The sequence below is a fragment of the Neoarthrinium moseri genome (assembly GCF_022829205.1).
Source record: "Neoarthrinium moseri strain CBS 164.80 chromosome Unknown scaffold28_Wmoseri_CBS_16480, whole genome shotgun sequence".
NCBI lineage: Eukaryota > Fungi > Ascomycota > Sordariomycetes > Amphisphaeriales > Apiosporaceae > Neoarthrinium > Neoarthrinium moseri.
In genome coordinates, this window is record NW_026055142.1 from 275,945 (window position 1) to 289,084 (window position 13,140).

General features: G+C 51.8%; 6 protein-coding genes across 6 annotated transcripts; 3 read left to right on the forward strand and 3 right to left on the reverse strand.

Annotated features, from left to right (window-relative positions):
- Nucleotides 1-78: 78 nt before the first annotated feature.
- Nucleotides 79-1,070, forward strand: JN550_007379 (uncharacterized protein; the record flags this gene model as incomplete). Its single annotated transcript, XM_049319223.1, has 3 exons — nt 79-144; nt 197-446; nt 499-1,070. 3 exons carry the CDS (start codon nt 79-81, stop codon nt 1,068-1,070), a joined length of 888 nt encoding a protein of 295 aa, XP_049170661.1.
- Nucleotides 1,071-1,585: 515 nt separating this feature from the next.
- Nucleotides 1,586-2,590, reverse strand: JN550_007380 (uncharacterized protein; the record flags this gene model as incomplete). Its single annotated transcript, XM_049319224.1, has 3 exons — nt 1,586-1,671; nt 1,723-2,473; nt 2,540-2,590. 3 exons carry the CDS (start codon nt 2,588-2,590, stop codon nt 1,586-1,588), a joined length of 888 nt encoding a protein of 295 aa, XP_049170662.1.
- A 2,619-nt stretch (nt 2,591-5,209) lies between these two features.
- On the forward strand, nt 5,210-7,234 carry JN550_007381 (uncharacterized protein; the record flags this gene model as incomplete). The annotated part of the gene is made up of 7 exons (XM_049319225.1): nt 5,210-5,252; nt 5,343-5,563; nt 5,623-6,253; nt 6,334-6,758; nt 6,830-6,919; nt 6,983-7,038; nt 7,147-7,234. The coding sequence occupies 7 exons, from the start codon at nt 5,210-5,212 to the stop codon at nt 7,232-7,234; spliced, it is 1,554 nt and encodes a 517-aa protein (XP_049170663.1).
- A 1,167-nt stretch (nt 7,235-8,401) lies between these two features.
- JN550_007382 (uncharacterized protein) lies at nt 8,402-9,467 on the forward strand (the record flags this gene model as incomplete). Its single annotated transcript, XM_049319227.1, has 6 exons — nt 8,402-8,434; nt 8,500-8,531; nt 8,643-8,683; nt 8,897-9,011; nt 9,090-9,271; nt 9,331-9,467. The coding sequence occupies 6 exons, from the start codon at nt 8,402-8,404 to the stop codon at nt 9,465-9,467; spliced, it is 540 nt and encodes a 179-aa protein (XP_049170664.1).
- Nucleotides 9,468-9,878: 411 nt separating this feature from the next.
- JN550_007383 (uncharacterized protein) lies at nt 9,879-10,979 on the reverse strand (the record flags this gene model as incomplete). The annotated part of the gene is made up of 1 exon (XM_049319228.1): nt 9,879-10,979. The coding sequence occupies one exon, from the start codon at nt 10,977-10,979 to the stop codon at nt 9,879-9,881; it is 1,101 nt and encodes a 366-aa protein (XP_049170665.1).
- Nucleotides 10,980-11,547: 568 nt separating this feature from the next.
- On the reverse strand, nt 11,548-12,009 carry JN550_007384 (uncharacterized protein; the record flags this gene model as incomplete). Its single annotated transcript, XM_049319229.1, has 1 exon — nt 11,548-12,009. One exon carries the CDS (start codon nt 12,007-12,009, stop codon nt 11,548-11,550), a length of 462 nt encoding a protein of 153 aa, XP_049170666.1.
- Between the last annotated feature and the right edge of the window lie 1,131 nt (nt 12,010-13,140).

A 13,140-nucleotide genomic window follows, 5' to 3' on the forward strand; every position in this document is an offset into this window, starting at 1 on the left:
AGCTCCAGAGGAGTTTTTGAGGCCTGCAAGGTCCAATTTGTGGTACCTGTAGTAGCTTGAATGCGAGGTATAGACGCCATGAAACCGCCCGCTTCATCGCGATTGTTCCATACTCTGCGAGCACTACAGCATGAGAACCCACTAGTGAGTGCCAGATGCATGCCCTTTCCGTCACTCTACAGCTCATCTTTCCCAGGGGCTCCCGCGCACAGGGACGATACCCCGGATGCAAAGAGGTCTTCCCGAGCGACGCAAGATCAAGGATGTGGCCAAGGTGGTTGCTGTGTCGTCGGCTAAAGGTGGTGTTGGGAAGAGCACAGTGGCAGCCAACTTGTCTCTCGCTTTCGCCAGGCAAGGGCACCGTACCGGCATCCTAGACACAGACATCTTTGGGCCCTCGATACCGACGCTATTTAATCTTGCGGGAGAACCTCGTCTGTCATCGAGTATGGAGATTCTCCTGGCCATATATCAATGTATTGCTAACGATAAGCTCAGACAACCAGTTACTCCCCATGTCTAATTACGGCGTAAAAACCATGTCTATGGGCTATCTCGTCGGTGAAGATGCGCCAGTGGTATGGCGTGGTCTCATGGTCATGAAGGCGCTGCAGCAACTCCTTCACGAAGTCGAATGGGGCGGTCTAGACGTCCTGGTGCTCGACCTGCCACCAGGTACTGGAGATACGCAGCTGAGCATCACACAGCAAATCGTACTCGATGGATCGGTCATTGTGACAACACCCCACACCCTGGCCGTCAAGGACGCGGTAAAGGGCATCAATATGTTCAAGAAGGTCAATGTGCCTATTCTAGGCTTGGTCCAGAACATGACTCTGTTCAACTGCCCGCATTGCCATCACGACACTGCTGTTTTTGGATCCAACGACAAGGTCCAAAGGGTTTGCCGGGAGCATGGAATACAAGTCCTTGGCGACATTCCATTGCATCCAAGCATAGGGGACGATGGAGAGCAGGGAAAGCCTACGGTCGTATCAGAGCCTGACAGCTCAAGGTCCCAAGCTTTTATGAGTATTGCGGCACAGATCGGGAAGCAGATTGGTCTATAGAGGCTCACGTTGGAGTGCAGGGTAGGAGATGTCTCACGATATCGCACGAGAGACGTTAGCGCAGTGTATTATAGCATATCCAGATCACTACGGTCAAGCCGCCTGGATGGCCAGGACCCGAAAGATGCGGGATTTGAGGATTCTCTCATCAAATGTACCAATAGCTGGGCCAGGTGGCCGAGGTTCCTATGCTGAGCGATATCTTCGCAGATCAGGCGTAAGACATGTCATTTAGAAAACCTTTGTAATTCTTCGGTGCACTCTATGGAGCTTGATCGATGTATTCTAGCCTGATGGTCCATCTGAGAAGCAGCGAACGCATGGAGCGGCACGAATGTCTTACTCGTAGACCATGTTAGCATCCGCAAGGAAAGACGGCAAGAAAATGAAGGAAAGGGGTCAAATCCTGAACGCCTTTCCATGTTCCCAAAATCATCAACGCCATCATGGCCGCCCTGAACCATAGGAGACTGAGGCTTCAGATTATATAGGCTACCTGCAGGCGGCGTTAGTACCTAATCCAAATCTTCATTGGCTTGGTAGATGTGGCGACTCCTGGTCGGATCTTTCCGCATAGCTTGGCCAGAGCCGGTGAACCCAACTACAATCAGTCAGCGGTATTCCCAGTCACAGAGTAGTATTCGAGACCAACCTCTACCGTGTACTCCCTCGGGGGTGCGGAACATGCTGTCCTTCTTGGTCTTGGCTGCCTTGGCAAACTTGGACTTGGTGTTGAAGTCCTGCCACTTGTTCTTGCCAGCCTCGAGCTCCTTGGTCGCCTTGATCTTCTTGAATTTGGGCTTCGCATCTGCATCTGGCTTTTCGGCTGCCTCTCTGTTCTTCTGGGCGAGCTCGGGGTTGATGCTGGCCGCTGCAGAAATGACCCCAGGGGCCGGGCTCTGTGTTGGGGGCGGAGGCGGTTGCGAGGGAGGGACCAAAGGCGTGGTGTTGTTTGTCGGCGTTCCATCTGCTTTCCGCTTTTGTGCTACAGGCCGGATGTCCTTCGCTCGTAATTGCTCTGTGTTGTCGTAGCTCTTGAACTTGACGATGTAGATGGGTGCCGTTGACGAGCCCGTGATGGAGGTGATGCGTGCGGGATAGAAGCCCTTGTCGCCGGAAACCCACTTCGCCATGACGTTGTCGTTGACCTTGTAGTTTACTGGCGCGCTATCGTCCTTCTCCTCGGGGGCCGCGGCCTTCTTGAAGGCTGGGTGGTTCTCGCGCGACCATTTCTCCTGCACTGGAGGCGGCGACGGGGCCTTGGGCTTCGGTGGCGCTTTCGCAGGCTTGAGTTCAGCAATTGTTTCGTTCAACAGGGCGATTGCATCGTCTAACTCAGATTTCAAAGCGAGCAGCTCTGCGTTACCGGGGTCTTCTTTGAGACCGAGATTCACGACATCAAGCTAGAAAGAGGCGTTAGCAGATTCTCCAGGCGGGCGGCCAGCACGTAAGGGAGTGGGATAGCGTACCTGCTCGCGGTATGCGTTGACATCTTCTTCGAGGCTCGCGACATCGGCCATAATGTCTTGTTAATATCTGGGCGGGAACGTATGGGTGGGAGAGATGACAAAGGAATAGGCGTGATTCTGCTGTTGCGAAACGTGACGTTGATTGCGAGGAAACCCGGACGGTGGTGAAGTTGTGGCAGCTGCCAAGACGAATTCCCAACCCCCGCATGCTGCAAACAATGCCTAAAAGCTATGCCTATCGGATACATGCATAATCCGATTGCTGCCTGTCAGCCTCTCGGACTCCAACGCAATCAGATACACGCGCAAGCAATGCTGTTGTTTGTTCACGGAAGCGAGAATAGAGTATACTGTCATCGTATTCCTTACCAATTTCCAAGTTTGGCAGTGCATGGAATTGGAAATAAGGGATTGCGGTCGGTGCGTTCTGACTCTCTACGCAGGTCTGCCATTGCTGGTGTGCCGCTTCTGCCAACTAGTATATGAACTATTTCAATGGTTTGTTTCCACCCACAGAGAGTGTTTCTAGTGTTGAATACGCTGAAGTACTTCATGCGAAACGATGGTGATGAAAGTTATGGACTAATCATAGGAATGACCCTTTCCGATGGGATAAAATGTATTTCAGCAAAAGAAGAGTGAAGTCTCGCACCGGTCAAATATCTGTGCTGCTCTCTTCTACCAGAGAATTGGGTACAACAATGACTCGCAAGCCTGTAGCCCACCCGAAGGAGCTGCAATTGTCGCGAGGGCAATACTGGAAGTGAACGATGGATGCACTTCGACCAGGAACCAATCCTTTGCTTTGGCAGCATAGGACCTTCAAGTTGGTCGGGTTGCATGTCAAGACATTCTCATTACCCAATTACTTTCTGCGATTTAATTGAGCATGACGCCTTGGTGTAACGTGTGCAAGATCAGATGCACCAACTGCATGATAAGAGGACATGACGATGGCGCCATCCGCCGTCTCCCCCTCCCCCACCAAAAACAATCATAACTCACGTGTGGGACAAGGCAGGATTATTAGTCCCCACCCACACACATGGTTACATATATTCTCTTCGATGATGAGGATCTCGACCAGGCTGGCACTTTTAAACTGAAGGACATTGATCGCCAAAAAAAAAAAAAAAAAATTTGGTAGACACACCGGTCGCCTCTTCACCCGTGAACAAGTTACTTTGGACGATCCTAACTATCTAACAACTCCCTATTTATTCAGGTAAGTCGTTTCACCATACGCTTTTGGACTGTTTGCCGCCTTTGCATACCTTGGATCCACAAGTCCTAGGACTAACTTTGCTACATGTAGTCTGTGCGAAGTCTGTATTGGGTTAATCTGCAGCTGCATGCCAGTGATCACCGTTCCGCTGAAGTCCTTAATAGAAAAAACCGCCTCATCATGGAGCTTGGCCAAAAAGCACTCTGAGACACTGTTCTCAGGGGAAAGTCATACTACACCAAACTCAGCCAAGGCCAAATTGCCTGAGGTTCCGAATGGCATAATTTCAGGGATGAGAACATTGATTGGCAAGCTGGGTAGCCAGGGCGCCGAGAGAGCTCCCATGAGTGGTGTTCAAACCTTCGCCACACTTGGTTCGGAGGTAGAGCAGGACTATCACGGAAAGCTACATGGTAACCACAGCGATATCGAACTTCTTGCCACTAAGCCTTCTTCAAGTCACAGAGAAACGGCTTAGGGGGAGAAAGGAATGGTACAAAATGAAAAGCTGTAGCTTTTCAACCTGTATACGCCGGAGGAACATATTTGAGCATATAGTAAGCATGGCTTTTGCTTCTCCGTTTAGGATAGCTTTATCAAGGAGGTACGAACTATCACAGTATCTCGGATCTCATGTGATTTCATCGTTTACCGCTAGACAGGAAACGAATGTGTCAGGAGAACGTAGAGTTTGCATAATATTCGAGTTCTACATTCACTTGTATCAGCCGAATCCAGGAGTCTTCCGGGTTGTCTGAGGCATGCTGGGCCTCTTTGTGACTGCGTGCTGTTTGTTGAATACTACTGGCGAGTATTGAATGTGGTTTCAAAGAACTCCGCAAAATCTATATCTTGAGAAGCCATACATAGTTGGTTTGGCAAATGCTGCGAATATCAATTCAGATTTCACTCAAATCTCTCCTGCGTGATGGAATATTGGAGAAACGACTATTTCGCTCACTAGGAAAACTCACATAGGCCCTACAGTGTGCTACATTAATTTGGAAATAAAACAACCCAGACAAAATTTAAGCGTTGGCGTTGCAAAGTCAAGTTACATGCCGTTTTTGTGGGGGGGCCTTACTCCACTTGCGGGCAATGTTACACAAGGAAGATGCCAACTCTTTAAAGGTGTGAACCCGCCCATGCTACAACATTCCTCTTTCTCGCTTCTTCGCTTTCTCACTCTTACAGAATACATCGACTGTGTGCATCATTACTTTTCTTGAACAGCAGAATCTCCGCCCACATTTCGTCCTCGCTGGCGTTGATTTATGTGCCATCATCTGGTCTCATCGTACAGCAATATGCTTTTGCCAATAATAGTCGCCCTTATCTCTTTGTTAGGGTCGTACCTCTACAGTAAACTTCGCTACAAGAGATTTGAGCAATATGCTTTCCTGCCCCAGATGCCCCCGTCCCTTCTTTTTGGCCATCTCAAAATTATGGACGGCTTTATCCGAGCGGGCAACCCAAATGCTCATCCAGGTCAGTTTTAATGTCTGCTGGTGATAGTCGTCTTCCTACGACTCTGCACCTTTAGAACACCTATGACTCAAAGCTGATTGGCTTACGGAGATCTTGCGTTTGCGGCTATCAATGATGCCCAAGCTCGACCACCACTAACATTTGTCGACCTCCGCCCCTTCGGTCCTGCAATGGTCCTTGTCAGAAGCCACGACATTGCTGAGCAAATCTCTAAAGCATCTAAATTACTGCCGTACAGCCTTACAAAGATGCCCGAAGTCTATGGCCATATGGTTCATGTCACTGGTAAAACCTCAGTATTGGCTGCGCATGTATGTAGCCAATTTCGTGTCAGCCATTTATGATCGCTGACTTAAGCCATATTCCGCAGGGTGAGGACTGGAAGCGCCTTCGAAGGCGGTTTAATCCAGGGTTTGCTCATCAGCACTTGATAACATTTTTGCCCAGGATCCTCGAGAAGTCATCGGTTTTTCTCAACCATCTCAACACTTTGGCAGACACGGAGGACCCGTTTTCCCTTGTCCAACTTCTTGGAAATCTAACATTCGATGTTATCAGCAGTGTTGTGATGGGAGTCGACTTCGGCGCCCAAAACACGAATCAACCGGACGATTTCATCCGGAACTACCGCGCTCTGTTCCACACTTATACAAGCGAGAAAATGGATCTCCCGTGGTTCTTCACACCACGTACGGAATGGAAACGCCGTCGGCTTGCTAAGCGTTTAAGAAACACACTGAGAACTATTGTTCAAGACGCATTTGCTAATCGACGAATTGGAATTGCCGAATCTAGGAGCGTTCTCGCGCTGAGCCTGAAGGACCAAGAACACGCCCTGACTCGACAGGCTCTGGATGAAGCATGTGACCAGCTCAGTACCTTTCTATTCGCGGGACATGATACTACTAGCATCATGCTTTCCTGGCTTTTCTACGAATTGTCCCGTACGCCTCGTGCCCTGCAACGTTTACGGGCGGAGTTAGATGATGTGTTTGGCCCAGGTGAGCCATATTGTCCTGATGCCCACGTATCCTGATTGCGCCTAAACGTGACAGGATGAACCTTTGCTGATGTACGCTAGACACTGACCCTTCCAACGTTCGCGACAAACTGCTCTCCGATGGTGGCAAGGAGCTTTTGCAGCAACTGACCTACACTGCAGCTACGGTCAAGGAAGCGCTTCGATTGTGGCCACCTGCCGGCACCGCCCGGATGGTAGAACCAGGAACCGGATTCAAGGTACAGACATCGACTGGCGAATACCTGCTGGATGGAGTGTGCGTCTATAATTGCGCCATTATGATCCAGCGTGACCCTGACGTGTATGGAGATACGGCCGACGACTTTCTGCCAGAGCGTTGGTTGGGCGATGCGGCTGAACAGATCCCAGCCACGGCCTGGCGTGCCTTTGAGAGGGGTCCTCGGAATTGTATCGGCCAAGACCTTGCGAGCATCGAGTCACGCATTGTTATTGCACTTGTTGCACGGCGATTTGAATTTGTGAAGGTGCGTGAATTCGATCACCCACCCAATGCTGCCTGAGAAAGCATACATGCTGATTAGGACCCTGACCAAAGGTTGGAACTGGGGAGTCAATTCTCGATGAGGGGGGCAAGCCGATCCTAGACTCCAAGGGACGAGTCAAAGTGGCTTCGGATATGTACCCAGTAAGTTTTGAGATATGTTTGTTGTGCACCTATTGCGTTCTTCGCTAATACGATCCGACGTAGACAAGGCAGGTGACACCTAAGCCAGTCGATGGAATGATGATGAGGGTGAAAATAAGGTAATGATCTGGTTAGTGAAACGATTTCACCAAAATAATATTGTACGTCACAATGCAGTGTTTAGATTTTTTCTCTCTTCTCTTTCAACTTGTTATACTGCTGTTTAGGGACACAGACTTGACCGAAATAGGCATCTTTTGGAGCCTCTTCATTCTGTCTTCATTCCAAGCTGTCAATGTGGAAGTCGAAACGTAGCGTAGTATAGATGGCTGTTGGTCGTGTTGTGTATGAATAATATGCGTTTTGCTTGACCCTTCCTCCCTCTGTACTCAATTGTAAACATCGATAAGCTGAAAAGCTGGTATTGATGTAATCATTCATGGCCCTGGTGTCTGAAGAAGCCTCGATCTGATATCCCGGGACATCTTTTGGGCAGCAAATTGCGATGCAAAGCTATTTAAAATCACCAAGGCAGCGTCACTTCTAGCGGTGACAGCCACACTGAGCCAAGCCTGTGTTGGGAGATGGCGCAAATCGCCGGATCAGGGTCTCTCTGTTCGGTCCAGCCCACCGCCTTACTTTGATGAAGCAGAGGAGTTACGGATTCGTTGATGGTCATTCACATGCGCACACACCGTGATTATGAGTCAGGTTGACATCAAATCAGTCAAGACCTGATCAATTTGGCAACTTATGCACCAATACGGACCGGCCGACGTTATCGTGGCACATGCCACATATAATGCTGTCAACTTTTGAACTTCGGAGTGGTTAGTCTTTCGCTTCCGTAACCGTGCCCTCGAGCTAATCTAAAGCCATTTTCATGGCAGGCGATGATGCAATTTAGTCAGATAGGTGCTCAATAAAGTCAGTCAACCGCAACTTGTAGCACGGCCAACGATGGGGTAAAGCGGTGACTTGGATACCCTGCAGGCCGCTATCGTAGCGCGCCGTAACTTAGCGCATCCTATTCGTAACGGACAACCTGGCTTGCCTGGAAGCCCCCGGGCGGGGTGCCCTGGGTGCCCTGGGTGCCCCTCGTTTCGTTATCGGATTATGCCGCGAGCGTCATGTCATCGCGCTTGTGACCGGTATTGATGGGCCAACGGCGCCCATCTCGTCACTTGACACCGGGCCGCAGTTGACTACCTGCCATCATTCAACTCGCCCTTCTTTGACTCGACCCGACCTCCACATCCAGTATTCCTCTTCCACTCCTCACCTACCGCTTTCAGTACTTTGTCTAGACCCTCGGCCGACGCCCCTACGTTCCTTGTTTCGTCGCACGACTCCCCACGCCGACTCCGGAACGTTGCGGCCTACACCTGGTTAACCTCGCCTCCCACCACGCGACCACGATTCACGATCCACGATCCACGACCCACCCTGCGATAAGACACAGCTCCCGCTGCAACCGTCACGATGAGTAGCCCTCGCAGACGTATCGAGACTGATGTAGGTTCCTATCCGAACTCTCCAGGCCCTTGTTACTATAGCTCCAAGGCTGACGAGATGCGCAGGTCATGAAGTACTTACTCAGCCCGCCGTGCACGTGTGTGTGTACCAAGACAAAGCTAACAAGTGTACAGGATGTATGAGTGACCGCTTCAAAGATCGGTGACGGAAACTCTGGACGTGGTTTACTGATATGCTCCATCACCAGGCTCATGAGCGACTATGAGGTCACCCTTGTTAATGACAACAGTATGGCGCCCCCGCCTCTCATCTACACACTCCTGAGCTAAGCCGCTGACTCGTGCTGCAGTGTGAATTACACGTCTCCCCCCGGCGCCGAGACACGAGTACTTACGATAGTCTAGGCAAGAGTTCTATGTACGCTTCAAGGGCCCTGCAGAAAGTCTGAGTGCCCCTGAACCGCTTGTAGCTCTGGGCACCGAGCTGACCGAGACCCAACAGCGCCCTTCGAGAACGGCATCTGGAAAATCCACGTGGAGCTGCCCGACCAATACCCCTACAAGTCCCCGAGCATCGGCTTCGTGAACCGAATCTACCACCCCAACATCGATGAGCTGTGAGTGCTTGGAAACCTCCCTCTTGGATCACACCATGGCTGGAGATGGGCAGGCACTAAGAGCAGGGAACCATACAGGTCGGGCTCCGTATGCTTGGATGTCATCAACCAGACGTGGTCGCCCATGTTCGACATGATCAACATCTTCGAAGTCTTTCTGCCCCAGCTCCTTCGGTACCCGAACCCGGCCGACCCCCTGAACGGCGAGGCCGCCGCTCTGCTCATGAGAGATTCCAAGAGTTACGACGCCAAAGTCAAAGGTCAGCTATTCAACTCTGGTGACCTATAGGCGGTGTTCACGGAATCTAACACAATACAGAATACGTGACGAAGTACGCAAGCAAAGATGCCGCCGATGACGCAGGCGCCGAGAGCGAGGACGATGACGACATGTCGTCGGTCGCCAGCTTCGGCGACGAGGACGAGGAACCAGCAGGACAGATGGACGACGTATGAGGGTGCCGCCTGTCCGGGGTTCCCCCATCTCGATCTTCTCACTCCCAATCATACGCGTCAAGGGTCTTGGAGTCTCTGGTTTGCACAAGGGTTTATACGGGATTCACTGGTAGGAGTTTGCATACGCTCGGTTGACTCGTTTTGAGACAATCTCTGGGTTCTTGATTTTCAGACGCGGCTGCTTTTGAAACGAGGAAATTGCTTTGGACGGCTATCGCCACTTACAAACACATGAATGAAAACAATATCCGAACTTGCTTCGGATTTCACATGACCAATCGTCTTGGACAGGTCTCTTTTTATTCTCACATCGTGACAGTCATGCGGCTGTTCTCTAATCGTGTCTAATTCATGTAACCCTGGGTATCATCAAATTCAAGCCAAAACGCCCGATACCAACATGTTCCCGCTTCAAGACGATTCCGAGTCCGAGCTATAACCCACCAACGCCATGGATGCGGTGCCTGTTGCCCCGTTCGACTGCCCCTCCTTGCTCGTATCCTCCAGCGCTGCTCCTCCCTCTTGCTCGTCCCGCTTCCGTTTTATCCCTGGCATTCTGACGGGAGTCTTTGCAGTAGTTGCAGCCCGGCCTGTTATTAGGAACGGGTCCTGAGTCGCACGGGTATTACCGACAATCTCGGACACCAGGCTCTCTCTCATCTGCGAGGCCGCAATCTCGGATTTGAGCCGCTTGTTCCCATTGGGCACTGGGGTGGGCAACTTCGACGTCTTCCTCTCGAATAGCGGTTTTGCCAACGCCTTGTCGCCCACCTCCCGGCCGTCGAGTGACCCGAAATCCACGAGCTTCGCCCTCCTCGCGTCCTCCTCTGTCCCCGGTACCAAGTCGATGCCCAGGCTCATCCGGTCCCTCAGCTCCTCCGTCTCCTTACCCTCCTTCTCCCTCTGGTGCCTGCCCACCCGGAACTCCCGCCGCAGCCGCCGGTTGAGGTCGTAGGGGTCCTCCCAGGTCCGGCTGTTGGCGTCATGGATCTCCTCGATGCGCGCTTTGGCGGCGACCAGCTGCTCGCGGTCCTCGATCGTCTTCTCGAGCTTGGCGAAGGCGTTGCCGCGCAGTGCCTCCCTCTCCTTGTCCGTCAGGATCGGCGGCTGCCGGCCGGCGCCTTCGCTCTCATCGTCGTCGCCGGTGCCGCGGTCCTCGCGCCGCCGCCCGCCCTCGGTGACGACGTAGGCCGTGTTCTGCGGGTCAGTGCGGATCTCGAGGGCGCCGCCGCACTCGGCGTGGCGCATGCGGAAGCTGAAGATGGGCGTGCTGTGGTAGGCGCCCACGCGCTTCTTCTCGGCGTTGAACCGCACCCCCTGCCCGATGATGGTCGGCTTGGGGCACGTCCCGCACCACACGGCGAACGGCATCTCGAAGCGCACCGTCAGCACCCCCTGCGACGCCAGCTTGGACGCCCGCCCGCCCAGCGCGTGCTTCTTGTGCAGCCGGTTGCCCGACGTCGTGCCCTCGACGTCCGGCGGGACGTACCGCCCCATGTTGAAGCCCTGCATCGCGGCGGTCGGGGTTGGGGTGTTTCGGGCTTGCGAGGCGGCGGATGCGAGGGCAATAAGCTGGAAAGATAAGTGCCTATCTAGTTACGGTCGGTGGTAAATTCGTTATAAACATGAAGTGTTTGTATGCGGTGGTGGCCAGATGCTTCGTTGGTGGAGTGCGGAATGGTGCCGTTAGGCCATCCGCAGCTGCTCTAGGTGGTTCATGGTGGGGTTAACGTCAGCAAGCGACGCTACCTAGGTACCTTTCTACGCAGTCACAGGCACCAACCGTAGCGAGGCTCCCTGACTTAGGTACTTGGCCATGTATCAGCATTCTGTCCGTTTTTCACTCGCGATTTATCAACTGAAGGTATCCCAGAAGCTATAATAACACAGCCTGTCCACCGGTTTCAAGAGTTACTACTGTTCGAATCGCCATCGATATATCAACTGTTTGAGGGAAATGATCATCATTGATAATTGACTTGTGGTAAACGCCTGCCTTGTGTAGATCGATGGTCTTGCCGTCTTTATAGTCCTTTATGACCCTTGATATCACACTTGCCTCCCGTCCGCCAACATGTCTCTACAACTTCGGCAAAGGCAGCAGCTCTTTTCCAAACTCGCCCTTCCCATGCAGTACATCCAGCCTGTGGATCTGTGCAGGATAGGCTAGCATATCCTTGAGGAGATCCACGCGCAGGAAATTACGTCCGCCAGGCCCAACATCATGGTCGTGACGAGTCTCGGAGCTCGAGAAGGCCTCGAAGATGGCGAAGGTAGTCTGCGAGTATCTGAGCCCGAACCAAGGTCCCGTGCCCGGTTCTTGGTGAACCCCTTTGTTGATGTCCTTCAGGAACTCGGCGACTAGCTCCTCCTTGCCAGGCTTAGCCTCGAGGTGAATGTAGTAGGCCTTCGGGCCAGGGTTGTCGTCCGTGCCGTGGATACGGAACCCAGGATGAGATCGGCTGTCTTCAGACCAGTCTGCAGCAGGGGTGATGGCCCGGAGGTTTGCGGGATAAGTCTTTTGGGATTTGCTCTCAACCATTGTGTAACTTATGATGCGATTCCAGTCTCTTTCGTTGTTTATATGTAGCTAGGGAACACTTTCAAGCGTGCGGCTTCTGATGCTTGTTGCAGCGGATTAACGAAGGTTTCAACCAGGGAAGTTGCGATGGGAAGCAGATATATATGTGCTCGCAGGATAACATCTAAGTGCTGACAAGTGACTAATATATGGCCCCGCTTCCATTCTTGGTCTTCAGCTCATTTTGAGGACCGACAACGAAATCTGGACTATTGTTCGGGGTCATCATGCCATTCGGAGAATAGAGTCTTCCTCATTCGCTTAATGGAGGAACGGACTTTGTCAGCAACGACATTGAAGACGTCCAAGTTAGCAATAGAACGACATTGCTAAGCACCATATGAGTATGCATTTGCACAGCGTTGAAGGTAGGACCTGACGCCAGGTACACTGAGCGGGATGTGTTCTGTGGAGATGCGGAGTAACTAAAACCTCGGCAAGCTATGGGGTCATACTATCCGGAGTCCCGGAGCCCCGGAGTGGATTCGCTTGCACATCTGACTGGACTTGTGGACTTGCGCCGGACGGTTTTCCATGAGGTCGTCAATGGTACGTCGACATTTGTTGATACTTCTCTCAGACCGTTTTTGGCGGACATCAATACGCTGATAGTCGGGTGGAGTTTCGCTTCCACTGGCATCAGAAGCATGTCATTCCCTGAATGCCATTCTCCATGTTACTAGCGGCAAAGGCCTCCTAACTATCTTCTAATCAAGTTCACAAGAACGAAACCAAGCTGCGCTCCCGTCCTTGCACTTGGATTCTACTAATAGGGGCAATATGAACTACATCCTACCAAACGTCTATTCGGGACAAGTGTGTTCCCATATATAAGTCACCTAATCCAACTCAACAGAACGTACGATGTATGATGCACAGGTTTATGATTCTACACTCATTCTTCATTCCTATCCGTGTTGTTATGTAGCAAGTAAGCTTTTTCTCGCCACAAGTCTTGGTGATTTTGAAACCTCAGCCAAGTATACTCGGTGATTGGCGCGATCTTTGGTCACCTGGACTGACTCCATACTTCAGTCATCTGCACGAATTATCCAGGCTTGTTCTAATCCTGTTCCTCCGTGTGAGCCATTG